Consider the following 26137-nt stretch of genomic DNA (forward strand, 5'->3'; position numbering starts at 1 on the left):
GCTCGCCGATGTTGTTCTCGGACCATGGCAACCAACACATCGTATCCAACCCTCTTAGCTTCGAATCCATCCGTCACTCTTTCGGCAGGGGCCATTCACCTCGGCGGACCAGGTCATTCGACTTTGGCCCTTGACTTGTCTGTTCGGGAGCAGCGACGCCGTCGAGCTCTATTTCGAGAGCGCAACCCCAGTAGTGAGGGCTCGGCCCAGCCCGTCCCCCGCAGGCCGTGGCTCTTTTTCCTTTTCTTGCGCGTGCAGTAGAAGTTGGTTTTGCCCGGGCGCCACGCCGTTGCAGCTGCCCGGGCCTGGCCTGACGGAACGCTTCCGACAAGGACTGGCTACCGCTCACCTTCTCTGGCCGTCACAACACTACGCCACCTCTATCCCTTCTGACTCGTCACCTGCCCAGCCCATCACACGCCCATAGACGAGACAGGGCTCTGGCGGCTCTCCCGACCCGGCGCTGTCTCACCACGCCCTGGCCTCGGCGGTCTCAGCTAGGTGGCCCCTCTTAAGGCTCGACCAACGTGCGTCAACCTCCATCACATCACCCCTGATCAGGCCGCTCGTAGCTTCCACCGACCTCTGCATCACGCACTCCCGTTACCGTCCTGGCCCTCGACCTTGTTGACGTCGCTGCGCCCGCCATGGACCGCCGCATCGTCGAGTGGTCCGACCTGCTCGCAGCGCCCCTCTCGACCTCCGAGGAACGCCAGGCTACACTGCACCAGATCGAGCACTTTCTCGCCTCCATCTGCTGTCGCCCATCACCGCCGCCTTCGTCGTCGTCCTCCTCATTGGATCAGCCGTTGCCATTTCTCGGGGCCGACAGCGTCGTGGCCGAGGCATTCTGGAGCCTGCAGAACAACGCCGGCTTCAACATTGCAGAATGCCTCCTCCATCTCCTTGCACGACTCCATATCCTCCTCCAGCAGGAACTCGCCCTGTACCAGCTCAGCCAGGGCCTCCGAACGACCAGCGCCGCCACCTACTCGGACACGGAAAGCAAACGCGTGCGCAGCCTCGTCGACGAAGCATGCACCGCCCTCACCGTCCTCCAGGGACTCACACTGTCCCACAGCAACACCAAGCGGATATGCGAGCGAAAGTGCTGGCTAGAGGTGAGGCAGGCAGGGCTCTGCTAGGCAAAACTCGCTGCGAGCAGGCCCGATGCTGACCTTGTCCCTCTCCCCCGCCGGACTCGTGCAGCTCCTTCTCTCCATCACGCTCTCCGACTACTCGACCGACCTGCTTCCCTCGATGCTGTCGAGCCCGTCGTCTTCCGCCAGCCCACCCATTGGCGCCACCGTTACGCCCTCGACCTCCTCGGCCCCTCTCGTCAGCCTGCCCTCGGTCTTTGCGCTCGAGATGCTCATGTGCATCCTGGTCGAGTCAAAGCAGGCCCAGACGACCTTTAGCGAGATCGGCGGTCTGCAGCAGATTGTCGAGCTCAGCCACCGTTGCGGGGACGCCGTCTCCTCGGCGCTCGGTGCGGGTCAGGGCAGCTCCAAGCCCCACCTCTCGCCCTTCCAGCTCGACGCCCTCAAGCAGACCGACCTGCACTGCCTCGAGTTCCGCTACTTTGTCAGTCAGCTGCAGAGGGGCAAAGAGGCCACCGCCAAGGATCTTGATTTCACTGGGACGGCGGCTGGAGACGCTCGCGGCACGCAGATCGCCGGGAGCGTCCGGCCGTCGAGGCAAATGCCATCGCGATCAACCTCACCTGATAGCGACTCGTCGAGCGCTACGGTCCGGGACGACGTACCCTCAACCTCGCGCGAGGAAAGCCAACGCACCCCTCGTGCGCCGCGAAAGCGGGCCAGCGTGCTCTTCGCACCCGCACCGCCAAGCAGCCACAGCCGTGACGACAGTCGAAGAGTCCAGAGCGGTAACGTATCCGCCCGTCCCGAGGGCACCGAACGGCGGCGTCCGCTTCGGGCGACAAAGTCGGTGGTGGAGCTCCGGTCGCAAGGCGTCCGCGGGCGCGCGGGTGCCGAATCGCACGGAGAGGCGAGGTCAACGGCTCGACAGGCCGCTCCAGAGTCACCAGGGTCACGGCGAAGGAGGGTCGACCCCGACCTGGATCACGCCAGAGCCGGACCACCCACGTCGTCGCCCAGCAAGCGTCATTCTGCCACCGCAGCCCAGCCGCCACTGCACCTTCCCAAGATCAAAGGCACCGGCATCACCCGCAGCACGGGCAACGGCCCAGGCATCGTCGCCCGCTTCGAGGCGCGCGAGCAGGCCGCAAGGCTGCCGCCGATGGCGTTCGAGGAGACCAACGAAGCCCCGTCCCGGCGTCGATCAGGGACCGACGCTCCCCTGCCCGTCCTCGCGGCCCGTCAGGCTAGCTCGTCACCGCTCAAGCCTCGTCGGAACGGGGGTCTTCACCACGAAAGTGCGCACATCTTTGGACCCCCTGCGGCGCTCGTCGACAGCTCAAAGGTCCTGTCCCGCCGCGAGCGGCCAGACGCCTCGGAAACGCACCGGCGGTACCGCGGAGGCGCCGAGGACCGGGAGAACGAGTCGCCGCCTCTTCCGGCGACGAGCGCGGCCATGTTCGCCACGATGAGCAGAAGGGTGCCGCCCAGTCCGGCCGTGCGGAGGGCGCAGATGGCCCGCGCCCGTAGCCTGAGCCCGCAGAAGCCGTACAGGATCCGGCAGTCTCCTGATCCCGCCGCGGTAACGTCGTGTGGAAAGACCGAGGACTGAATGGAAGGGAGTGGACATCCGCATCGATGAAGAGTTGTCATCGAGAACCATGACTCGTATACCCCCTAGTCCTGGACTGTAGAAGGGACCAGCATTGCATTGTCAGCTCGCGAGTCGTGTTCGCAAGCGAGTCGAGATCACACACAGACAGCCAGCGGGATTCTAGCAATCGCAGCATCGTGCATTGTACGTGACAGAGTACAGCGGGGACGAGTTGATCGAGAAGAGAAGCATGGGCATCTTGATCCTGTCTGATGGCGAATCCGAGGGATCGAGGGATGGCGTAAGACAGAGTTCGGGTCGAACCCAGGTCAGTATGGTCAAGGCAAGGCGCTAAAACCACGCCGCGATGGCGACCTCGCCAGCTCGACCACTGCCACTCTACTCGACGACGACGTCGACGACGACGAGAGGGACCCACGACAGGATGCCAAAGGGACAACGAGGTCGAACTCAGACAAGGCTGAAACAAAGGATAACCGTATCTCCATGATGGTGTAAGACTAACGAGATTCCTGATGGTTGTGAGTTGATCATCACTGCGATCGTCGATGTATTCTCTCGGCATCCTGTGGTCGTCGTGCCTCGTCGTGCATCGAGTGTCGTGCGTCGATGCGTGCGTCGAGTGGAAGTCGAGCGGCTGGCAAGGCGCAGGTTCGGACGGCAAACGATACTTACGAGGTAGGATGGGATGGTGGGGGAGAGAGGGAATGGAAGATCGAAGACGCCGTCCTTTTCTGTCCTGCCCTCCCCTCCTCCGAAGTCGCGTCCCTTGCTTGGCTCGGAAGAAAAAAAGGGGGCGTGCACGTGAAGCCGCAGCAAGTGGAATCGGATATCGGGCTACTGCTGCCGATCGACCATTGTATTGATTGATACAGACCGCCCCTCTCCGACCAACCGCCCGCCTTTCGCGCGCTAAAGACATCATCAGCTGTCTGGCCGCTCTGGCAACCTTCACTCCATCGGCCGACCGGCTTTCCACCACCGCACGCCTGGCGGGGGAGGTCTCCGCTGCCTCTTGAGCGACCCGTGGCTCTGTTCCGCTTCCGCTGCCGCATGCGCATCGTGCCCGTGATCCATGAGCGCCGCACCTTTGCCTGAAGGCGTCGCGGCATCGATGTCCATCGCCGATCCTTCGTCGTCATGATAGGGCGTAGCCTCGCTCCCGCTCTCGCTCTCGCTGCTGCTTTCGTCGTCCGAGGACACCGAGGTGAACGATGGCAGCGACGAGATGCCGGACTCGGACCCGACCGAGGAGGATGTAGCATCGCCATCGGCATCGACATCGAGCCTGGATCCTTCCTCGTCGGCGTCCTCGTCATCGTCATCGTGCTCCTGCTCCTCGCCGGCGATACCCCCGGGGCCGGCCTGGCCCGAGAGGGGTCTGCTGGGACCGGCCACACCCTTCCGGATCTTGTCGATGTCGGCGCGCAGGAGCGGCTCCTGCAGGCTCGAGTGGGCGCCTCTCTGAAGGAATGTGCCGTACTGGTGGTAGAGCCGCCGTCCCTCTGGCAGTTTGGCGGCGTCGCTGTCGCCGGGCACAAATAGGTTGCGCTGTACTTTGGCCATGGCCCGGCTCTGCGGCTTGCGGAGAGAGATGCGGTTGCGCTCCGACTCGGCTTGCCACCTCGCGTGAGCCAGCTTGGCCGCACCGTCCCTGATGAGCAGCGACTCTTGCCCGTCGTGGAAGTCCATCCAGGCGGCGTCGCGCTCCGCAGACAGCAGGCGGGCGACCTCCTGCTTGCGCATGTCCATCTGCTTTCGCAGGCGAGCAACGGCCGACGTCCTCCAGCGGTCCACAACCTCGTCGTACACGGCGAGGTAGCGCATTGCGGCGTACAGCTCGCTGCAGCCCTCCTTTTCCTTGGCGTACTCTTCCTCTTCCCGGGCAAAGATGGCGTCGAGGTCCAATGCCGAGAGGACGTTCATGTGGTGCGGGTCTAGGATGCTGGTTGGCCGCACCTCGACGTCCGGCTCCGCGGGTGTCTGTGTGCCAGAGCGGGTGACGGCCGTCGAGGAGTCCGTGTTCGTGGCGGGTATGCTGAAGCCACGAGGATCCATGCCAAGCCCGCGGAGTATCTCTGTGGCCATGTCATCCTCCTGCGTCCACTCCCACGGGGCGGGCCTGGCGGGCGTCAGCGTCGACCGTCGACGTGGTGGCGAAGGCGCAGACATCAGGGCCGAGATCGACATGATGTTTGGGCGGCTCGGTCGCAGGACGGGCGAATCCTCGACGCCAGCATTATGAGGCCCCGGGTTCGCATCTTGCCAAGCCTGCGAGACCCAGGGAAGCGGATCGGGGCGATCCACGGTCTCGGCTTGCCTGCGATGCTGGGCAAGGCTTGCCATCAGCGGCATCTCGGGCGATGATGGCGGCGTCTCGACCCGCGACTGGACGGGTACAGACGTCCTCGCCTTGGTCGGGCTAGCGTTCCTCGACGTCGCGGCTGTCGTGGCCGTCGACCTCGATGGACCTTGGCCGCGCGCTGTGGCGAACTGAGGCGGCGGCGTCGGGGGCCATGCCGCGGATTCATCCGGCAGCTTCCCGGTGCGATCCACGCTCGCGATGGCGGCGTCCTCGTCCGGACCGGGAGCGGATGGTGGCGCGAGGAACTCGGCCCTGAGCTCCTCGACCGTCTTGAAAGGGACCATCTCGAGCTCAGCCTGCAATTGATGAGAGAGGATGCAGAGCTGGAGGTACAGCCTGGCGCAACGACAGACCGCATGATGGATGGTACCGTCCCGTTCAGCGGCAAAGTCATCGCGGCTGCTGGAAGAACATCGCACGCGGGGCACTCACTCGGCTTTTGCGTCGTCGCTAGGCCCATCGTCCTCCCTATCCTTGCTGGCCTCCTTTTCCAGCTGAACCGACTTTGCCTTGGAGCCCCGTTTCGTCGTGGCGCCGCTGCGACCGGGTGCGGCGCGCGCACCTCTGATGCCGCTCCTCGTGCGCCTCTCTGGCTCGCGGGTGCCCAAGACAAGGCCTTCGAGGAATGGCGAGAACCCAAATCTAGCACCTAGTTGTGAGAGCGAGGACGAGGAGGGATCCGACGGCGCCGCGTGGGACGACGAAGCCTTTGCGATGCGTCCGGACCTTCGGCGATCGGCGCTGTCCAGGCGAGGCAGCGGCACTCGCGGTGTGACGCTGCCGTTGGCGGCGCGTTCCCTCTTTCTTCGCCGTGAATGTGGCGTGGCGTGCAGCGCTGGCGTCGTGGCCCTCGTCGAAGGAGCCGAGGCTGCCAGCGAGTTGTCGGACGTCGAAGTCAGCGTCATGATTGCCGCGGGCACCGGCGATGCCGCCACGCTCTTTGCGGATCGCTCGGCCGAAACGGATGGCGCTCGCACCGCGGCCAGCTTGCGCTGCCGGGTCGCCGGACTCGGACTGGCAAACGACATGCTTTCGTCGGCCTCGATCTTGACGGCAGGGACCATCGGCATGGCCGAAGCGGCATCGGCCGGAACATGGCCGCAGACGGTGGAGACCTCCCGATCTGCGCTGGCTGGATCGTCCTCGCCCTCGGCATCGGCATCCTCGTCGTCTTCCGAGGCGATCGCCGCCGTCGGCAGCTGCGCCGAGACCGGAGCCTGGATCGCATCGACGTCGGCGACGCGCATCCGGCCTTTCGACCCGATGTCGCGGTCGATGCCCGATGTCGGCGGGGTGATGCCTGGCTCGAGTGCCAATGTCAATTCTGCTGCCGCCAGCGGTGATGTCGAGGTGTCCACGGTGGTCGGGGCGGGTTCGAAGGATGCGGTGGATTCGGCGGCTGAGGCAATATTTTTCGGATCCGACGCGTGTGGCCCGGTGGCGAATTTTGGTGCCGACCGCAACGGCGCCGCCGACGACGACGACGATGGGGAGAGGGGCGGATGGGGTGCAGCGGCGGGGCCCGAGGCCGAGTCGCTGCGAGATGGCGACGCGTCGGAAGCGCCGATTTTCCAGGGGTTGGATCCGGCGGCCGATTCATGCTGCGCCGGGTGTCGGCGCTGCTGCTGCTGCTGTTGCTGCTGCTGGCCGTTCGGGCTCGGGTCGGAGGTGCGGGCATCGCTGCCCTCTGCGCTGCCGCCGACGCCGATGCCGTGGGGCGGAGATCGACTTCGGTTCCGGTTGAGACGCTTGGCGGGAGGGCTCGCCGTTCTGGCTGACGGCGACGGTAGCGGGGGATGGTGGCTGGTTGGCGGCGTGATGGTAGCGTCGGCAGCCGCACTGGGCGAGGCCGTCTGCGGATGCTGCGCGAGACGGATGTCGGCCGGAGCATCAGCGATGACCGCGGACGAACGTTTGCGCTTCAGCCCCGGAGGGGCCCCGGCAGCCCCCGCCGGTGATGAGGAATCCATCAGCTCGAGATGGTGGCGGTGGTCGTTGCCTCGGCCGCTGCCGCTGCTCGAAGCTTCTGTATCGGGTCGATAGTCATGGAGAACGGGGCCTCGGGACATCCGGAACCGATGGACCGGTGTGGGGCAGCGGTGATGGTGCCTGGCAATGAGCCAGGTCCCTCCTGGCACGGAATGCGGCGCACCCCGAGCAAGCCGCGGGAGCGAAGAGACGGTGTCGCTGGCAGCAGGATGGGGCGGAATGTGGTGGCAGAGAGTGTGGTGGTGGTGTTGGTTATGTGGTGGATGATGGAGAGCGAATGTCGAAGGGCTGGCGAGACGAGGTGAAAGGACTGCAGAGGGAAGCGGGGCGAGACGAGAAGAGGGCGACGATCACAGCCGCTGCCGCTGCGACAATGGAGGGCGCCGTCGTCGTGCGAGGGGCGCGCCAACAAAGACAGGCACGGCCAGCTACAACTACTGTATGCAACAGGCAGGGGAAGAAGCGGTCAAGAGACCGCCGGAACGGAAGCGAGGCAATCGGACGGGCAAGAGTGCTGAGCGGGGGACGGCGTGCGGCGTGGAAACGAGATATCGACGCTGTCGAGCAAAGACAAGGAGGGCGTCGAGATGGGCGGGTGGGTTGATGTGGGAAGTGTGGCGATGGTGGACGTCGTTGTCGAGCGGAAGGGTGATGGGTTCGGCCAGGCGGAGCGGGCGGATCTTGGGCGCGTTGCCGGCACGATGGAAGGGGCGGTACGTACGTAGCAGTAGAGAAGAGGCAGGCAGGCCAGAGGCTGGGCCCGCTGTCGCTGTCGCTGTTGCTGGCTGCGTGCGTTCGCCTAAACCTTGTCCCCCTTGTCACACCCACGGAGCTTTTTTCCTGATCCCGGCTGGGCCGAGGTTGAAGAGCTTAGCTTTGTGCCTGGCGGACGAAGCAGCAGCTCCGTGTGTGTGTCGCTTCCAGCAGAAGCGGGCGACCGAGACCTTGCCACCTGTCTCTCCTCCGCGCAAAGGAGCTTTGCCTGCTCTTCAGACCAGCTGGAAGTGTGGTAACTACCCAGTTTTGTGTATGTAGTTGGTCGTCAGGTGTGGGAGGCCAGGTCGAGGAGGGGATGGGCGGGGGAGCGACGGATCGGCAGCGTGGTACAGGAGGTATGCCAGTCGAGATGAGAGGCCAAGAGACGAGGTCAGCAGGAGTGCGTCGTGGACCCTTCTGCGCCAGAGCACACGGCGGACGAGCATGTGTGTGTGCGTGGCCCAGGGCCAGCCTAGATGCGAGATTCGCTCCCCCCTCAAAAGAGAAAGCGGGCATTCAGCGCTGCCCGCCCGCCTCTCCTTTTGGCTTCGCCTGCGCCCCGCCCCGGCGGCGAAGATGACGATATTATTCGTACGCGCGTCCGACGCTCTGGGCGAGCCAGCCAACTCACAAGCTGAAGCTCAGTAGTCGCTAGCGATGGAACGCTGCAAGGCTAGGCTAGGGAGGTAGGAAAGAGCCGCTTGGCGTGAATCCGTCGTCTCGAGAATACACGATCGGATGCGAACGCAGGGTGGACGTGGGGCGATGGTCCTGGCCCTGCTGCCCTGCGACCCTGCTGCGACAGAGGTGCGACTGGGGCAAAGTGCTTGGGTCTGTGCGTTGCTTGAAGATGAAGTCGGCGAGTACAGCGAGGAAGGCTTCGAGCTGTGACGGATGGTGGCAGGGAAAGAAGCGGTCAAGGATAGAGCGTTCAGATGAGCTGGGACAAGAGGCGATGAGCGACGGCTGACGAGCGCGCGCTGAGGCCCGCTGCCTCCGCCCGCCAGGCATCCATCATGCAGGCAAGAGGCAAGCAGGCCTCTCCTGCCTCCCCTTTCATCGCCACCTACCCGACTCTGCGCCGGCTCTTTAGTTGACCTTGCACATCACAGCGGAGCCAGAGCTGAGCCCAAGACCACTGCTGGTTCGGATTCAAATGCCGGGCTTCCTGCTCCGCCGACTTTTTCGACAGCATCGTCGCCACAGTCATGGTACGAGTACGTGCGACTCTGAGATGAGGCGTCGGATGCCAGGTCAACGGCCTCGAGTCTCGGAGCACGGCGTGGCCTGCAGCCTGCCTGCCTGGCCTGACCACGCCCGCTTGGCCTGAGTGTCTTCCCCGCCGTCGCTCGCGTGGAAACGCAAGAAAGGGCGAGGCTTCGGCACCGACTGCCAGAAGCAACCGGCGACCAAGCGACTGGTGGCTGCAACCCGGCACCCTCGGCGAATTAGACGGCCCTCTCCCCACATCGGCAGTCGCTGCTGCTGTCGCCCTCTCGCCCCTCTCGTCTTTTCCCCACGCTTCGGGTGCAGCCGATGATGATGATATGGTCGCTCCCATGCGACACGAAGCGCGGCCATCAGCGGGCGTGGCCCAGGCGGGCCATTCTGAAGAACCATAAGAAGGCCGCCGACGTGTGGGTCCAACCGTTGCGCCCTTCATCGCTTCCACCGTCTCGTCTCGTCTCGTCTCCGCCGCCCTGCCTCGAGGATGTCGTTTTCTACCTTCTCAAAGAGTCTCCCGCCATCGCTGAGCCTTGCCGGCCGCACCGCCCTCATCACCGGCGCATCGTCCGGCATCGGCCGCCAGACTGCGCTCCATCTCGCCCGGGTTGGCGCTTCAATCTTCTGCGCGGACCTCGTGAGTAGCGCTGGGGTCTGAACCCACTGTCGCCTCGCTGACTGGAACGGCAGCGGCTCCATCCGATCCTTCCCCATGCATTCAGAGACCCGAGCCCATCGACGACAGACCCGCGCCAAAGGCAGGCGCCACGGAACCGCTCGGCTCGCCCGCTCGTCAGGGCTCCCGCCACGTTCCCACCCACGAGCGTGAGTGACCGCGTGGTCCGGCATCGGCTCGTCGTGGCTCTATCCACCCCCCGAGGTGAAATCGCGCTGATATCCCCGCCGCCTCGTCGACGCAGTCATCAACCGTCTCGGAGGCAAGGCCGAGTTCCAAAAGCTCGACGTTCGCAATGAGGTCGACTTCAAGAAGAGCATGGCGAGTGCCGTCGAGCTCGGCAACGGTCGTTTGGACGTGTACGTGTCGGGGCGGCTGCCTGGTGGTCCTTACGCCTCGAGAACGAAGCTGATTCTGTCTCCCTTACCTGTGTCCATGACTGACAGCATGATCAACAACGCCGGGTGAGCCCATCGCGTCAGGCCCACCTTTCCCCGCCCGGACGATCGTCTTTGCTGACTCGCGCCTTCGCTCTTCATCCGCCACGTACAGCATCACCTCTTTCTCGTGAGTCGCCGAGCAGCAATGAGAGACTCCTCCGCGTGCTGCATCGCTGACGCTCAAGCGATCGCCTCTGCCCATCGACAGCGGGGGCATCGAGGGCGAGTCGCTCGACATCCTCGATCGCATGCTAGCGGTCAACGTCAAGGGCCTGTACATCGGCACACAGCTTGCTGTGAGTGCGGTTACGAGACCGACGCCGCCGTCGCTGCTCTGCACCGATCTGCTAACCAGTGGCTGCATCTTTTGGCGCCGCTCGTCATGTCGGAACGAATGCAGATCCGGCAAATGATGAAGCAGGAGCCGCTGGCCTTTCCCGCCGACCTGGAAGAGGACCTGGACGCCAACGAGGAGGAGGACATCTCCTCGCAGCCTCGGTCGCGCCCTCCCTTTTCCGAGGAGCAAGGTCCGCCCGCCACCGTCGGACGTCTGCCCGGCGACAAGGGCGGGCGCGGCTCGCGGGGCAACATTGTCAACATTGCCTCGATCCACGGCCTCATTGGCGGGCCCGGCGAGCCAGCCTACTGCGCGTCCAAGGGCGCCGTCATCAACCTGACGCGCCAGGTGGCGTGCGACTACGCCAAGCACCGCATCAACGTCAACGCCATCTGCCCCGGCTACCTCGACACTGCGATGACGGTCAATATCCCCGAGGAGATCTCCAAACAGCGCCCCACGTACTGGCCCCACCGCGGATCCGCCCGCGACGTGGCCAAGAGCGTCATGTGGGTGGTCCCCAGCCTGCACTTGCTTCTCTGGGCCGCCAAACCTGCTGCTGACACGGCCTCGTCCTCGTCCTCGCTTCACGCTGCTGGCCGCAACAGGTACTTTGCCCGCGACGCACCCTGGAGCACGGGCACCATCCTCGCCCTCGACGGCGGCACCACCGCTCGTTGATCGTGCCACTCGGGCGCACTCGCCCGCTCGACACTGTCCTACCGACGACGACGACGACAACGACGACGACGACAACGACGACGACGACGACGAATCGTATCAGATGCCTTCCATTCCAAGGACGCCGGCTGTCGACTGAAAAGAGCCGGCGGGGCTACGACGAATTGCCCCAATTGCCCAGTCCAGCGAGTCCGACGCCGACGGGCAGGTCGGACAGGTTGTTGCCCTGCGGCTGGCCAGGCTGCTGCTGCTGCTGCTGCGGCATCATGCCGACGCCGTGCGGCAGGCCGGGATACCCTCCGGCCCCGTTCATGAATCCGCCTCCGTTGTTGCCGACGCCCGGCTGACCCTGCTGCGATCCCGTGGGCATCATGCCCATGCCCATTCCCGGCGCGCCGCCCATCATCGTCGCAGCCATGTTGCCTGCCTGCGGCGTCCCCATTGATACGCCCGGCATCATGCCCGCCAACCCCGGCCCGCCCATGCCCACGCCGTTGGGCGCAAACATGCCCGCCGAGCCGTTGTTCATCATCGGTAGGCCGTAGAACGGCCCGGCGTTCATCCCGTTCGCCTGCTGCTGCTGCTGTTGTTGCTGCATGAACATGGCCGCCTGGACTTGCTGCTGCTGCTGCTGCTGCGCCACGTTGGGCATGGCGTGGGAGAGCGTCGGCGTCGACTGGATCGACGCCGGCGTGGCAGCAGACATGGCGGGCGCCTCGGTCGATGTCGGATCGGTGCCCGCCTTGGCAGCCGACGTGTTTGTCTTGGTGGGCGAAGTCTTGGCCTTGCTCGCCTTGCTCGCCGCGGGCTTCTTGGCCGCCGGTTTCTTGGCCGGCGTTGGCTTCTTGCCCGCCGTCGCGCCGGTGGTGGTGGCATCGGCCTTGGCAGGCGTCGCGGCGTCCGCCTTGCCCTTTGTCGGAGACGTGCCGGCCTTTGCGGCGCCCGAGCCCTTGTCGCCGTTGGCCGCGCCGTTGGCTGCAGTGCCACCGCCGGCGGCCGTGTCGCCCTCGTCCTTCTTCTTCTTCGACTTGCTCTTCTTGGCCGGCGCCGCCGCCGCCGCTTGATCCTTTTCCTTCTTCTCCTTCTCCTCCTTTTCCTTTTCCGCCTTTTCCTTTTCCTCCTTCTCCTTGCGCTCCTTTTCCTCCTTGGCCAGCTGTGCCTTTTTCTTCTTGCTCAGCGGCTTGCCCGTCGTCGCTGCCGTGTCCTTCTTGGCTGCGGCCGCTGCCTCCTCTTCCTTCTTCTTGGCCTCGGCCGCAGCAGCGGCCGCCGCCGCGGCCGCCGCTTCGGCTTCCTCCTTTTCGCGTTGCGCCTTCTTCTTCTTCTTGGCGGGTGGTTTCTTGGCCGGCTCTGCCTTGTCCCCCTTGGCGGCCGCGCCCGAGGTCTTGCCCGAGTCGTCCTTCGTGCCGGAAGCGGTGCCGGATGCGGCGTGTGGGTCTGCGGCCAGGTTCCTCCCCATGCGCCATTTTTCGATGAACGCCATCCGTCCGAACCTGTGCGCAAAAGTAGGGGTTAGGCAGGCAGAGTGTCAGCTTTAAGAGGCAGCGATCGTGCGTCCAGCAAAGGCCGTCGAAGGAGACCCACGTCGGCACAAATGCCTTCGACGCTGCGGCGGCGGCCTGCGCGTTGACGGGAGCGACGGCAGCGAGGGCGGAGCCGTCCGGCGGTTTGGCAGCGGATGGGACGGTGCGCAAGCCTCCTTCCATCATACGCATGATCTTCTCCCTCCTCTGTCGGCTCGCCTCTTCCTTTTCCATCTCTATGCTGTTGGCGCCGCGCTTTTTGCTGGCGTTGCGGTGGAAGGGCAGCGGCGAGGCAGACGAGGGCGCGTAGGCCGAGGGCGGCGCTGTGGAGCTGAGCATCAAATTGGCGATGCGGGATGCTTGCGGGTCGGGCGACAAGCAGAGCGGTGGCGCGGTAAGGGACTACAGTCACCAAGTCGAAGGTTGGTCAGCGTCATCCGCGGTCGTGCGAGGTGCGAGGTCAGCACAGCCAGAAGGGCGAACGAGACTTACCAGAATCTTGGCCTCGACCTCGAGCGCCTCCTGATCCGACCAGATGCCGCCGGTCATGTCGTCGAGCATCTTGAGGTCGCTCCAGAGGGTCTCGGAGGTGGGATGCAGCACGATGCGATAGATTTCGATTCCCGCGAGCGCGCCGAACTTGCCGTCAAGGGACGATCCGCTAGGCCCGCCGCCTCCGATGAGATTTCGCGCGCCATAGCGGCCGCCCTCGCGCAGGTAGAACAGGGACGGAGGCTGCGCCGTCGAAGATGCAGAGCCAGACGCCGTCGCGGATCCTCCGGGAGCAGGACGCGGCTGCCGAAGGCTCGATCCGTTCGATAGGGAGTGCAGCTGTGATGGCGGAAGGGCCGAGTTGAGCGAGACGTTGTGCGAGCGGTGATCGTGCACCTCGACGATCAGGCAGCCTTTAGCGTCGGCAGGCAGAGCACGGCCAGCAGCGACAGCGTCGGAGAGCGGGCATCAGCAAGTGTCCTTCTCAGCTTGTCTCTCGGGATGCGTGCATGCACTGCATCGGGCATCATGGGTCAAGCTCACCTTCAAAGAACTGCACGCCCGAGTCGGTCAGCACGTCGACGAGGTCAGCGGGGACGCGTTGGTCGCGGATGTACTGCAGGAACGCCTTTGGCATTGCGATGCGATGGCAAGACGGGAAAAGGGCCGCGCGTGCGGTCTCCGGATGAGCACAAGATGGCAGAGCGAGTACGAAACTGCGGCACAGCGAGCTCACCTTGACCGGGCTATCGAACAGGAACATGCCATTCTGTGGTGCGGTTCAGGCGGCCGGGCGTGGATGTCAAGGAGTGGGGTGGTCAGCCTCGACGGGCGCCGATGATCTGGGGTCGCCAGACCAGGCGCCGACGCCTCACCTGACGCTCGAATCTAAAGTGGCTGTTGTGCAGGTGGAGCACGAGGCTGGGGCGGTCCTTGCGATGGCGTCGAAGGATCTGCCGGTTCGTGCGGGAAAAGTTGTAGACCGAAGCGGTGGTGGCCATCTTGGGCGGGTCGGCGGCGGAGGCAGAGGGCGCGGATGAGGATTCTGCGTCCGTGTACGATTTAACAAGCAGCTATCGATGGACAGCACATGGGTCGATGAGGATGAAGAGGCAGAGGCGGTCGAGACGGGACGTCTTCCGACGCGTAGAAGACGCGAAGGGTCCGGGATCAGCAGGCAGGCAGGGGGGCAGGCGATGTCGCAAGACCGCGGTTGCTATGGTTCGGCCGCGGCGCTCCTTTTCAAAGCGGTGACGATCGTGTTGAAGGTTCAAGGAGAAGGAGGAGAGGAGGAAGGCCGACGGTGGTGTTGGTGTCGAAGCTGATGGTGGTGAGCAGTTGGTGGAGGCGGGTTGCCAAGGCGCTTCCCAACGCGCGCTGCAGGTCGGATGGGCCGGCATGGCCTGCCTGCCCGGCATGGCATGGCTTTGGGGTTGGCGTCGGTTCGGCTCCGTCGGCGTCGCCGAGCAGCCTCCACCTGGCCGACCTGGCCGTTGTCTTCGCAGATCAAAGGTACGCTGCTTCTTTGGCCGACGCACCTTCCATCCCGCCAACGACGATTCCGACGACAACGACCCTACCTACACGTACAGCCATGTCGCACCTTCGGCTCATCCCGCGCCCCTCCCCCACGGCCCTTCGGATATGCCCGACGCCAAAGGGTGACCCGACGGCGGGCGCGGTGCGGCACCTCTCCTCCTCCTCGTCGGCCCCGCCGAGGGAGATGGAGCTCACCCTGGCGCTCCTCAAGCCCTCGCTCTGCAGCTACCAGCCCGACGTGAGCGCGGTGCTCAAGGAGATCAAGCAGTCCGGCCTGCAGATGGTGCGGTCCAAGCGCCTCTTTTGGAAGGCCGACGACGCGCACCGCTTCTACGCCGAGCACCGCGGGCGCTTCTACTACGATCGCCTCGTCGTGGGTATGACGAGCGGTCCCTCGATGGCGCTCGCGCTGGCCGGGCCGGATGCCATCAGGACGTGGAGGGCCATGTTGGGCCCCACAAAGGCCTACCGCGCGAAGTGGGAGCAGCCCCACACCTTGCGTGCCCGCTACGGCCTCGGCGATACCCGAAACGGCTTCCACGGCTCAGGTGCGTCTCCCTGCGAGCCCCCCTTCTCCCCCTCCTTCGTTGCCCCCCGGGCAGGGCCGAGTCTGACTACTGCCACTGCTTCGCTATGCTGCACCTTCTCTCCCGCGGCAGATTCGCCCGAGTCTGCCAAGCGCGAACTCGCCCAGGTCTTCCAAGGTTGGGACGTCGACTGGTGGCTTGCACGAGAAACGGGCCGCCTGCCCGTAGACGGCGATGGCAAGGCTGGGCCCTTGCCCTTCTGACGTTGCAGTCTGCCCCAGCCCCTTACCTTCGTCCCGTCACCATGTAACACCACCATCGGCACCAGCTGTATACCACTCGACGAGCGTCCGACGCGCCCATGCTTGCGTGATCATCGATTCGAGAAGAGCTCTCTTGGTTGGTCCTCGGGAACGAAGCTAGTGTGAGACAACAAGAAGCATCGGCTGCTAGACAGAGGGTCAGGGGAGGGCCGGGAGGTATATGCGTGCAGATGTGAGGGAGCGATGGCGAGAAGAGCGTCGGCGGGGGCAGCGACGCCGATGGCGACGCGGCAGCGAGGGAGGGTGTGGCGGGAAGGGCGACGGACTCATGCGCTGCGGAAAGCTTTGGGATCCTTGACAATCCTCAGGCTCTCGAGCTTGCCGACCTTGATACGGTCCTCCTGGTCCTCCTCATCGTCCTCGTCCCATCCCTCGCCACCCAGATCGTCGTCGTCCTCGGTCGAGCTGATGATCCTCGCACCGCCGGCGCCCTTGGCCAGCTGCTCAAACATGCTCGCCATGCCGTCGGCGTCGGTGCGTTCCGCCTCGCCGGCGCCGTCGTCCACATCGCCGAACGGTGACGGTGTCGTGCTCTTGCGGCTGCGGCCGGCACTGCCGCGTCGTTTGGGCCGTGGCTGGTCGTCGCTGCCCGTCGAAATCTGCAGACCCTCCTCGTTGGCCAGGTGCAGCAGGCAGATGAAGCAGAACGACGTCGAGATCTCCTCCATCTTGTCCCTGGGATAGGCCTTCTTGAGCCCCGTCAGCACCGTGTCGAACGTCTTGTACTCGGCGGCCGGCTTTGTCGTCGCCGTCAAGTCCTGCAGTGCCACAAGTGCGCGATAGCAGGTATGTCAGCGAACTGGTTTGGGCTGTTCGATCAACGCCGAATGGCCTCTCGCACTCACATCTCCAGGGTTGTCGTCCGTGTCGGCCGGTGCGGCCGTGGAGGTGTCGCCGTCGACCTCAGTAATGATGCCCAGCTCCTTCCAGATATTCTCCTTGAGCTTCTTGACATCGACCCGCTTCGCCTTCTTGGCATAGTTGACATACTCTGGCTTGATGCGGTTGAGCGCGGCCAGAGACTGGATCTCCTCGTCCTCGAGATCCGCTCCGCCGTTGGCGGCTGCACTCGGCGACCCGTGCTCGCCCCCGGCGAGGTCCGAGATCGGGTCGAAGCCCTCGTCATTGTCGTGGAAGAACTGCGTGTCGAACGGCATCGCCGCGCCGCTGTCGTCGTCGTCGCCGCCGAGAACATCGCCGCCGTGGGCGGCAGCGGCCTGAGCCCAAAACTGCTCGTCGATGCCGCCCGTGTTGAGCCTCGACGAGCCGCCCCTCCGCCGCATGTTGATGGCGACCCTGGGCTTGAGGAAGAGCTTGAGGAGCTGCCGGGAGTTGAAGTGCCGGTCCTCGGGCAGGAGGTAAGCATCGCTGTTCGAGTTGCTCAGCGAGACCTTGGACCGGGTCGTCGCAGGGAGCTGGATGCTGCCCGGCTGCTTGGCCGGCTCGAAGATCTCCTTGGCGTCCACGGCGCCCTCGTCGGACAGGAAATCGATCACGAACGGCTCCTTGGACTTGCGCGTCGTCGTGGCACCCGACGCGGCCTTTCCTCCGCCTTCGTCGCCTGCAGAGCGATGAAGAAGCGAGGTTAGAGCATTGTCGCGCAAATCAGCATATGCTCACTAGCGGTGCCTTCCGCCCGGCCGGCTACTCACCCTTCTTGCCGTTGATGCCGCCCAGGCCGAGGGGACCTGCGCCCACGCGCGACATCTTCCAGTGCTCCGGACCGGCCCAGTTGCGCATCAGCCGCCGGTCGAAGTAGTCAAAGAGGCCAGCGTCGGCGCCGGCCTCGTCGTCGTTGTCCCTCCCCTCGCCGCCGTTGAAGGCCATCGCCATGACCAGGTCTCCCTGGCTCGGTCCGGCGGCATGGTCAAAGGGCCCGTAGCCGGCGCCTTGGCCGACGGCATCGTCGACGGCGGCCGCCATGCCCTCGTCGGCCTCCGGCGCGTCGAAAAAGTCGATGCCGCCGTCGTCGTCGTCGTCCCCGGCCCCGAGCAGGCCATCGTCGTCCTCGACACCCATCGAAGGACCGGTACTCCGACCCGCCCCAGAGAAGAAGTCGGCTCCGTCACCGTCGCCGTGCAGCATGACGTTGTTGTCGTCCTGGAAGTCGTCGAAGGGCGTCATGGTCTGTGCCATGCCGGCATCGTCCGTCTGCATCGCAAGACCGACACCCGGATCCTCGACGTCGTCGAGCCCGACCCCAAACGGCGTGTTGTCGCTCTCGGAGAAGCTGAAGTTGCACAGCGAGGGGCAGATGACGCGGCCGCCGATCAGGGAGGCGATGGTACCGTCGGAGCCGTACGCGGCCTCGCCCTCGAAGAGCTTAGCGCGGAGCTTGCTGAGGTCCATCAGGTCGACCTCGTCGTCGGCGGCCTTGACATTGGTCTCGGCTGCCGCCGTGGGATCGTCGTCGGCATCGCCCTCGTCGCCGACCCCGGCGACGTCAGAGGCGTCGAAGACGACCCGGCCGTTGGAATCGACGCCGAGATGGTTCATCAACAGGCCGCCCGCTCCGCCCTCGTCAAAGTCGGCGCTCGTCTTCTTGAAGAGCGGGTCGACGGTGAACTCGAGGTCGAACTTCTTGGCCTGGATCTGGCTGAAGTTCTTGGCCAGTGTGGCCTCCTTGTTGCGCGTCCGCTTCCGGCCTCTGGTCGCGCCTCCGGCCTCGCCGTCCTCGTCAAAGTCTTCCTCGTCGTCGTCGAGGTCGGCGCCGTCCTCGCCTCCACGTCCGCGCTTCTCCTTGGCATTTTCGCCGTTGATCTCGTCCTGGAGGCCGCTGAGGAGCTTTCCGGTCTCGACGACGACGGAGTCGACTCGGCTGGTCCACACCTTGACGCAGCCATCGAGGGTGCACGAGGCCTTCTGGAAATTGATGGAGCCGTCGCCGCTCTCGTTTCGCAGCAGCGACATATCGTGAAAGTAGTCGATCAGCGCAAAGGACCACGTGTTTGTCGAGTTTATTTTCTGTCGGCCAGGCAGGGACACAGATCGGTCACAACAGATCAGTCAAACGCCCACTGCGACGTGTTTAGCTCGCGCCACGCCGGCGTACTCACGTTGTCCGTGGCCATCTTCATCCACTCTTCGAAGCTGGTGGTGTCGACGCTGATGGCTGCGGGAGCATCCACGCCAGCTGCCCCTCCAACCCTGGCGCTCCGTGACGCCATGATGAGGGAGCCGTCGGCCGCGTTTGCGACGGCGTGAGACCTGGCCAGCGCGGCGACTCGATGCGCTACCTGGGCGGACCTTGCGGCCGGCGGCGGTGCTGGGGCGGCGTTTGTTTGGTGGGAAGGTGCCTGCTTCTTGCCAGGCTGTCTGGCTTTGGCGGCTGTGGCCGCCGCCGCTCTCTGCTTGGCCGAGCGCATGTCGCGCGAGTCGTCAAAGTCTTGGTCACTCTGCTCCGTGTCGACCTCACCATCGCTGTCGTCGTCTTCCTCGCTGTCTTCGGCGACACGTTTTGGTCGACCGCGAGACGGGTGTCGGCCGGATGCTGACCGAGCTGCCGGCCCGCTGGAAGTCCGAGACGATGGCTTTGACTTCATGGTGTCGGATGTGGCCTGGACGAGGGACGCTTTGGACCCGCGGAAGCTGGACGAGATGGATCGGTTGCTAGACGTGTTGGCAGCCTTGGACTCGGTCAAGGGTGCTCGACGAGCCGCGGTCGACATGGTCGCGCGTGGGTGACGGCGCTGAGCGGGTGGGCTTTGTCGTCGTCAGGTTGGCAGTGTGGACCTTGGCCGCGAGCGCACAACGATGGGCCGGCGCTTGCGTGCGTGAAGGCCTCTGTGGGTGTGTACGCGTCGGTCTGGTGGGATGTCGCGTCGTGAACGAGAGTCGCGTCAGATGACAGGGGTGAGTGGTGGATGAAGAATCAAGCCTCGGTTCGCCCAGCAGTGTCGAGTCGGCGTCGTCGAGGGGAGGATGGGGTATCGACAGCGAGGAGGATGAGAGATGTTGGGTGATGGTGGCGGAGAATGCGTCGTTCGGGCGCAGCGTGTTTGTCGGGATGCGCCGCCTGGCTGCTTGGGTGGAGGAAGCAGGCAGGCAGCACCAGGGCCCATCCAACACCCAACAGCCTCAGGGCCTGCCCCATCGAAGCAACCAGGCTGCCAGGCCAGGCCAGACCAGACCAGACCCACCACTCAGCCCGAACCAGCCTGGCCAGGCCTTCCTGGCAGGCCTGCCGTCTGTTCAAACCGGCGCGGGCTCCCAGGTTGCCCCGCGCGCCCAGCCTGCCGAAAGTCGAAAACGAAAAATGGAAAGTAACGGCGCGAGGCATCACGTGGATCCAGGGCCGCTTCCCGTGCGAGAAAGCACTGAGCCGTCTGGCCGCCTCCCCGCACTTCGCTCAAGGGCCACGAAGCCACGAGCTACGAGCTACGAGCCACGAGCCACGAGTCACGATGGACCCCTGTCGATGAGAGTCTTAGAATGAGTGCAGGTTGGGGGAAGGAAGATCTGATAAAAGTACAGCTGGACGATGCGCGACGGTGCCGAGGAGCAGCGAGAGGGCGACGGGACTTGAGGCGACTGGAGGCGGTAGGAAGATGGCTGATCGTGGGTACGGGGGATGGCGCCGCTAGGGCTCCCGTCACGCCGCCTTCTTCTTCTTGCCCCCCTTCTGCGCCTCGAGTGCGCCATCGGCAGCCTTTTTCATGATGGTGAGTGGGCCACCGCTGGCCGCTCTCCCCGCCATCTCCTGCTCAATCTTGGACGTCAGCGAAGCGGTTTGTTGCTGCGGTCGGGTCGCGGGCAAGGCAGACGGGGTGCAAGACGGGTCAGCCGTGTATTCTCCTCGACGAAGAAGAGAACATGGTCAGAGCAGCGAGCGTACCTTTTTCAGGTTGGCGATGCTGACGGCGGCCGACTTCTTTGGAGCGATGACTCGGGCTACCGGCGAGCGAGAGACGGGGCAGAAGGCGGAGTGCAGGGCACAACGGACAGGTCAGCTCGAGGTGTGTCTCCAGAGATCGGTGCTCGGCCATCATCTCGAGCGGCTCGCTGGCCACTTTTGCACGGGACAGCGTCCGTCGACGGATGCAGTCGAGTCGACACTCACGACCACGCTTGGGTCCGGTCTTTGTGACCTTGCTCTTTGCCTTGTTCTTGGAGGCGAGTGCGGTCGCCGCGGGCTTCGACGGCTTGAATCCTTGCGCCATTGTCGCTTTGTTCCTCGGTGTTTGTTCACACGGGGTTCGATGCGTTGGGGGGGCGGGCGTCTTCGGTCTGTGCGGGAGCGAGTGGTGGAGAGGGAAAGCCAAACCGAGGAGCAAGGCAGCGGTGGCGAGGCTGTCAAAGGGTCGGTCGAGTGGCTCGTTGAAATTTCGCGCAGCGTTTCGGGACTCGGGCTGCGAAGACCAGCCTCAGGGTCGACTCCACAATGTGGCCCAGGCCAGAGGCATGCCAGACGAAGGCTGCCAGTCACCCATGGGGCCTTGCTCGCTCCACAGACCATCACCACCATCCCTGCCCGCACTCAGCTACGATGCTCATCGCCACGACACTCACCCGCCAGTCCTAGTATCCACGCCTCTAGTTCTCTCGCACCACCCTCGACAGGATGGGCAAGAAGAAGGACGCGCAGGCCGACCTGGCAGCTCACGAGGCGCCCGCCAACTTCTACTGCCGCCGCATGCCGACCGCACCCTCGGTGCCGCAGCCAAAACCCCTGGCCTTTCTCGAACGCATCATCTACGAGCACCAGGCTCGCAATGGCTACCTGGGCGCAGAGCCGCTGACGGCCAACACCACCACCACCAGCTTCGGCGTCAACGGAGGCGATGCCACCCTCACCGTCGGCACCGGCGCCGTAGTGGCGGCCCAGGCCGGCCTCGACGTCAAGCAAGGGAGCGAGACGCTCGCCGAGACCGTACAGCAGGCACCCTTGCAGACCTCGGCCCTGGTCGACCAGGCGAGCAGCGTCGCCGACTCGCCCACGCGACCGGGGATCGCCCAGGCGCCGGATACCCCCGTTAGAGCTTCGAGCAAGGCATCGATATCCGGCAGTGGCGCCGCAGTGTCGCTACCCAACAGCCCTTCGAACAAGCAAGGAGAGCCGGACGAGGAGGAGGCTCCTTGGTTCTCCCAGCTGGCCGCCTTTCCGCAGCTACGGTCGGCCGGCATCCCGCTGCTGCCGACCAACAGCGCGACGGCCAAGGCCAAGACGAGGTCCGGCCTCAATCCCTTTGCCACAAGCAGCCTTGGCTCACGGCCTTCGTCGTCCTCGTCGGCAGCCTCTGCCTTTCCGGGGGGCAGCGCGACCTCGGTCGCGATACCGCCAAGATTGGAAGCAGCATCAATGTCGGAGAGCGTCTCCCTCCCCAGCTCGATACAGGCCACGCCCACCACGCCGTCGACCGGCACGTTGGCTGGAAACGGGCCGACAGCGACGTCGACCTCGACGCTGCCCGCAGCTCCTGGCAGCGGCAGCGGCGTCGGCCCGCTCCTGCATCCCTCGGCCTCGAACGGCAGCATCGTCCGGCCCGAGCCGCGCTTCGGCGTGCCGCCGAACCCCGCCCCTGGGCCCGAGGTGTTTGACGAGGAGCTGGTGCCGCCAGACAACTTTGCCATGGTCAACACCTGGGTCTATCGCAGCAGCTTCCCCAAGAAGAAGCACTTTCCCTTTCTCAAGACGCTCGGGTTACGGAGCGTGCTGTGAGTCCCGACGGCCTGATGAGGATGATGAACAGGCTGCTTCGAGCGCACCGCTGATCCTCTACCGTCGTGCCCCGGCCGCAGCACCTTGATCCTGGAAGAGTACCCGGAGCAGAACACCAAGTTCCTCGATCAGGAGGGCATCACCTTTTTCCAATTCGGCATCCCGGGCAACAAGGAGCCATTCGTGCAGAGTAAGCCTGCGCACCGCCCGGCTGTCGCACCGTTACGAAGAGACGGCTGACTCTCACCCTGCATCGCGAATGCCTCTGTGCGGCCGGACCACGGCAGTTCCCGAGGACAAGATCACAGCTGCGCTGGTGACGATCCTCGACCGGCGGAACCACCCGATGCTGATCCACTGCAACAAGGGCAAGCACCGCACGGGCTGCCTGATCGGGTGCCTGCGCAAGCTGCAGCAGTGGAGCCTGACGACCATCTTTGACGAGTACCGCCGCTTCAGCTGGCCCAAGTCCCGCAGCATGGACCAGGAGTTTATCGAGCTCTTCCGCGAACGCTGCGTCTGGAAGGACGCGGATCGGAGGTGGCTGCCCCGCTGGTGAGTGCCCGAGCGCGTGCCGCGACATCGACGGCGCCGCAGGTTGCGATGCAGGAGGATATCTGTTCCTGAAGCCGCCGTGGACCTCTGCATCTTGTGCGCAACGCACCGTCAGGGCCGTACTCGCACGATCGGTGCCCACCTCGGCCTTCCTGCCCCCTTCGCAAGCAGTCCTCGCGTCCCAAGATACCCCGTTCGACGAAGAAGAAGAAGACCAGACGCCCGGCGGATCCGGCGGGTGGCGAGGCATGTAGACGCGGGGTCCCAGGAAGGAACACCGCAGCGGACGCTTGCTTGCTTCTCAATTTGCACCTTCATACATGCCTCCCCTCTTCCCCTCTTGTTCCTCTGCTCCAGTCTCGGCGTGGTAGCCATGCGTTCACTCGCTCTTCTGCCTCTTTCTCCGGTCCGGAGCCTCTTGCGGCTTCTTGGCCTTCTTGGCCTTGCCGCTACCCGAGGCCGCTGGGAGGGGCGGGGGACGCTCGTCGAAGGGGACGATGCGGCCGGCCTCCCACTCCGCCCTCAGCCATGCGGCGCATTTGGCCACCTCCTCTTCCGCCGCTGCGGGCCGGTCCGTCGCGGATGGAAGCTCGGAGAGGTGCTCGAATTGATACGCCAGCACCGCCGTCTGCACCCGCGAAATCAGGCGGGGATAGCACTGCAGCGTCGCGGTGATGGCGTTGCCCTGTCGGAAAGGTCGTTGCGGTGCGATGCGGGCAAAGAATCGAGGGCTAGGTCAGATTGGCGTTTCATTCCGTGGTCGTGCACGAAAGCCCGGTGAGGCGGCGAGGTAGACTCACATCCAGCAGGGGCTTTTCCTCGGCCCTCTCGTCGAGCTTCCACTGCCTGACCGTGGCCCAGAACGAGGCGTAGTCTCGCGCCAGCGCCACGGCTTCTGCCTCGACGGCGGCGAGCGAGCTGGTATCCGGGTCGAAGCCTCGCGGCGACCCTGACCACAGCCCAACGAGCTCAGTGATAAAGGAAAGCAGCAGCGCCGGCGGAAGGCGTAGCTGCAGAGGGCTGTGAATGATGCTGTTGCTGCGAAGCACGAGACCTGTCGGCGTGCAGGGGGGAATCAGAAGAAAGGGGGTACGGTCAGCTCTGCCGGCTTACATGGCGCACTCCTGCTGCCCGCTGCTCGCGCCAAGTGCTCACCGAGTCGCGCCTTGACATTGACGCCCGCCGGGATGGCGACAAACTCCTGCGCCGCCGCCTGCCCTTCCTGCGTCTCCTGCAGCAGCCGAGCCGGGGAGCGCAGGATGTAGGTCGCCCGATCGAGGTGCGCCACGGGCTCCTTGAGCGACTTTGTGCCCAGCTTGAGGCCGTTGGCGATGACGCTCTCGCCGGCCCACGCGTACTTGTTCTTGCGCTCCTCGTACTGCAGGCCGCGGAGCGGCAGCAGGCTCACCGATATCCACAACCGCCTCTTCTCCTCGCTGCTCAGCGCGCTCGCGTCCCAGCTCTGGAGCAGGTCCTGGGGCAGCGCATCGAACACCGTCTGCGGGATGGGCGAAGTGGGCAGCGCGGAAAAGGCCCTCGTCGCCGACTTGGCCGCCTCGGATTCGGTCTGCGCGACTTCGACGTCGGCATCGGCCGAAGACAGGCGCAGGCCATCGATGCTAACGTGCTGCTGCGCCGCGAACTGCTCGAGCGTCTGGCGCTTCAGCACGGCGTCGAGCAGCCGGGCCGCATTGAGGGCGACGGCATCCGGTGCGGGCTCTCCCGTCGGCGAATCGGGCCCCGCAGGCGATCCCGCAAAGATCTGCCCTGCTGTCGGCGGCGGGTGGAAGATGAGCGGGAACAGCTCGAGACGGTGGATGAGGAAGAGGGCAAGCAGCGGGTTGGGTCCCTTGATCATCTTGTCGACCTCGATGCCGAACCGCTCGCGGCTGACCTTGGTCAGCAGCGCGTTGCGGATCTCGTCCCGGCCAGCTTCCAGGCCCTTGCTCCCCGCTGCAACTCGCGGGTCGTCCCTGGCGGCGAGATCACTGAGCGCGACATCGTCGACAGCGGCGCCCGTGCCCTCAATGACACGCCCAGTGAGGCAGCGGACGATGGTCGGGTGCAGCTCGTAGGCGAACCGGCTGGCAAACCGGACGCAGCGGAGGACTCGCAGCGGGTCATCGAGGAAAGTCGTGAGCGGCGGCAGCGGTGTCCGGATCAGGCCCGCCGCCAGGTCCTTGAGTCCGAGACCGGTGTGGTCCTCGAGCGAGCGCGTGTGGACATTGTAGAGCATCGAGTTGATGGTAATGTCGCGCCGCTCGGCATCCTCCTGGGGCGTGCCAAAGGTCATTGTCGGGATCCTGCTGCCGGCGTCGTACGATTCCTTGCGGAGGTTGACAAAATCCATGCTGAGCCCGAGGACGACGGCGGTGGCCGTCTCGAGGTTCTTGCTCTGCTCTGGGTTGGCCTCGATCTTGCCAATCTTTGTGATGCCGGTCTTTTGGCTGGCAAAGATGGGCGAGGCGGCGAGCGACGAAGAGGCGAACTCCTCGGACGACAGGTAGTGCTGCAGGTAGAGCGCAAAGGCGTTGCCGGTGAGGGTCGAGACGGAGATGTCGAGGTCATCGGAGTCCTTGGATAGAAGCTGTGCGGGTGGGCGGGCGAGGAGCAATCCGGGCGGGGTATCAGCCTCGACAGCTCATCTACCGCTCGCGGACTCCATGGAGCGCGGGGCGTCTCACCTTGTCCCTGACCCAGCCTCCTGCTATCCTTGCCTCGCATCGCTGGGAGGCGTCGGGGCTCTGCTGCGTGCTGTCGACGCCGGGGATATCTGGCTTGACATCGTGGATGTAGCGGCAGGTCTGGTCGAGGAGCTGGCAGAGGGCGTCCTCGTGCTGCGTCAGCTGGATGCGGGGCATCTTGCGTGCCTGCAGCAGGATCGCCGCGGTGCTGAAGCGGGGCGGCGAGGGACAAGGCGCTCGATGGGCAGAGTGTCTCGCGGGCTCGAATCGAGATGAGTTGCAAGCAAGCCGTACCAAAGACCTTGATGCGGCGAGGCGGGATAGCAGGGCTGACATGCGCGATCAGATCGAGGCCATGGTAGTGCGCAGCGGTGGTGTGACGTGGCGGGCGTTGTTGGTGGTGGCGGTGATGATGGTGATGTTGTGGTGGTTGGGGCTCAGGACGTGGCTCGACCGGAAGAGAGGCCGCCTCTTTCTTCTCAAAAGTCACACGTCCTCGAGCCCTCCACAAGCACCCCCTCCTGCCTCGCCAAAATCACCAGCGTAAAACCCGCACGAAAAGGATGCTCGCTCGCAAGGCGATGGAATCAGGCCTGGACTCGACCGACCACAATGCCTGCCACACACAGTAAGTCGGGGACGCAGCGTGGAGCGAC

At 64.9% G+C, this 26137-nt stretch overlaps 9 protein-coding genes across 9 annotated transcripts; 4 read left to right on the plus strand and 5 right to left on the minus strand.

Moving 5' to 3' along the window:
* Positions 1–647: 647 nt before the first annotated feature.
* PFL1_00966 (uncharacterized protein) lies at positions 648–2712 on the plus strand (the record flags this gene model as incomplete). Its single annotated transcript, XM_007878466.1, has 2 exons — positions 648–1121; positions 1210–2712. The coding sequence occupies 2 exons, from the start codon at positions 648–650 to the stop codon at positions 2710–2712; spliced, it is 1977 nt and encodes a 658-aa protein (XP_007876657.1).
* Positions 2713–3666: 954 nt separating this feature from the next.
* On the minus strand, positions 3667–7149 carry PFL1_00967 (uncharacterized protein; the record flags this gene model as incomplete). Its single annotated transcript, XM_007878467.1, has 2 exons — positions 3667–5416; positions 5513–7149. 2 exons carry the CDS (start codon positions 7147–7149, stop codon positions 3667–3669), a joined length of 3387 nt encoding a protein of 1128 aa, XP_007876658.1.
* A 2387-nt stretch (positions 7150–9536) lies between these two features.
* PFL1_00968 (uncharacterized protein) lies at positions 9537–11183 on the plus strand (the record flags this gene model as incomplete). The annotated part of the gene is made up of 8 exons (XM_007878468.1): positions 9537–9686; positions 9772–9874; positions 9970–10084; positions 10172–10189; positions 10278–10292; positions 10374–10461; positions 10566–11011; positions 11111–11183. The coding sequence occupies 8 exons, from the start codon at positions 9537–9539 to the stop codon at positions 11181–11183; spliced, it is 1008 nt and encodes a 335-aa protein (XP_007876659.1).
* A 154-nt stretch (positions 11184–11337) lies between these two features.
* On the minus strand, positions 11338–14196 carry PFL1_00969 (uncharacterized protein; the record flags this gene model as incomplete). Its single annotated transcript, XM_007878469.1, has 6 exons — positions 11338–12673; positions 12765–13105; positions 13196–13608; positions 13739–13823; positions 13932–13964; positions 14071–14196. 6 exons carry the CDS (start codon positions 14194–14196, stop codon positions 11338–11340), a joined length of 2334 nt encoding a protein of 777 aa, XP_007876660.1.
* A 593-nt stretch (positions 14197–14789) lies between these two features.
* PFL1_00970 (uncharacterized protein) lies at positions 14790–15524 on the plus strand (the record flags this gene model as incomplete). Its single annotated transcript, XM_007878470.1, has 2 exons — positions 14790–15282; positions 15394–15524. The coding sequence occupies 2 exons, from the start codon at positions 14790–14792 to the stop codon at positions 15522–15524; spliced, it is 624 nt and encodes a 207-aa protein (XP_007876661.1).
* A 326-nt stretch (positions 15525–15850) lies between these two features.
* On the minus strand, positions 15851–19252 carry PFL1_00971 (uncharacterized protein; the record flags this gene model as incomplete). The annotated part of the gene is made up of 4 exons (XM_007878471.1): positions 15851–16342; positions 16430–17145; positions 17237–18548; positions 18641–19252. The coding sequence occupies 4 exons, from the start codon at positions 19250–19252 to the stop codon at positions 15851–15853; spliced, it is 3132 nt and encodes a 1043-aa protein (XP_007876662.1).
* Positions 19253–20175: 923 nt separating this feature from the next.
* Positions 20176–20743, minus strand: PFL1_00972 (uncharacterized protein; the record flags this gene model as incomplete). Its single annotated transcript, XM_007878472.1, has 3 exons — positions 20176–20319; positions 20419–20474; positions 20644–20743. The coding sequence occupies 3 exons, from the start codon at positions 20741–20743 to the stop codon at positions 20176–20178; spliced, it is 300 nt and encodes a 99-aa protein (XP_007876663.1).
* Positions 20744–21144: 401 nt separating this feature from the next.
* On the plus strand, positions 21145–23051 carry PFL1_00973 (uncharacterized protein; the record flags this gene model as incomplete). Its single annotated transcript, XM_007878473.1, has 4 exons — positions 21145–22238; positions 22323–22432; positions 22530–22797; positions 22913–23051. The coding sequence occupies 4 exons, from the start codon at positions 21145–21147 to the stop codon at positions 23049–23051; spliced, it is 1611 nt and encodes a 536-aa protein (XP_007876664.1).
* A 125-nt stretch (positions 23052–23176) lies between these two features.
* Positions 23177–25817, minus strand: PFL1_00974 (uncharacterized protein; the record flags this gene model as incomplete). The annotated part of the gene is made up of 4 exons (XM_007878474.1): positions 23177–23482; positions 23598–23851; positions 23953–25384; positions 25482–25817. The coding sequence occupies 4 exons, from the start codon at positions 25815–25817 to the stop codon at positions 23177–23179; spliced, it is 2328 nt and encodes a 775-aa protein (XP_007876665.1).
* Positions 25818–26137: the final 320 nt, after the last annotated feature.

The sequence above is a fragment of the Pseudozyma flocculosa genome (assembly GCF_000417875.1).
Source record: "Pseudozyma flocculosa PF-1 unplaced genomic scaffold scaffold00002, whole genome shotgun sequence".
NCBI lineage: Eukaryota > Fungi > Basidiomycota > Ustilaginomycetes > Ustilaginales > Ustilaginaceae > Pseudozyma > Pseudozyma flocculosa.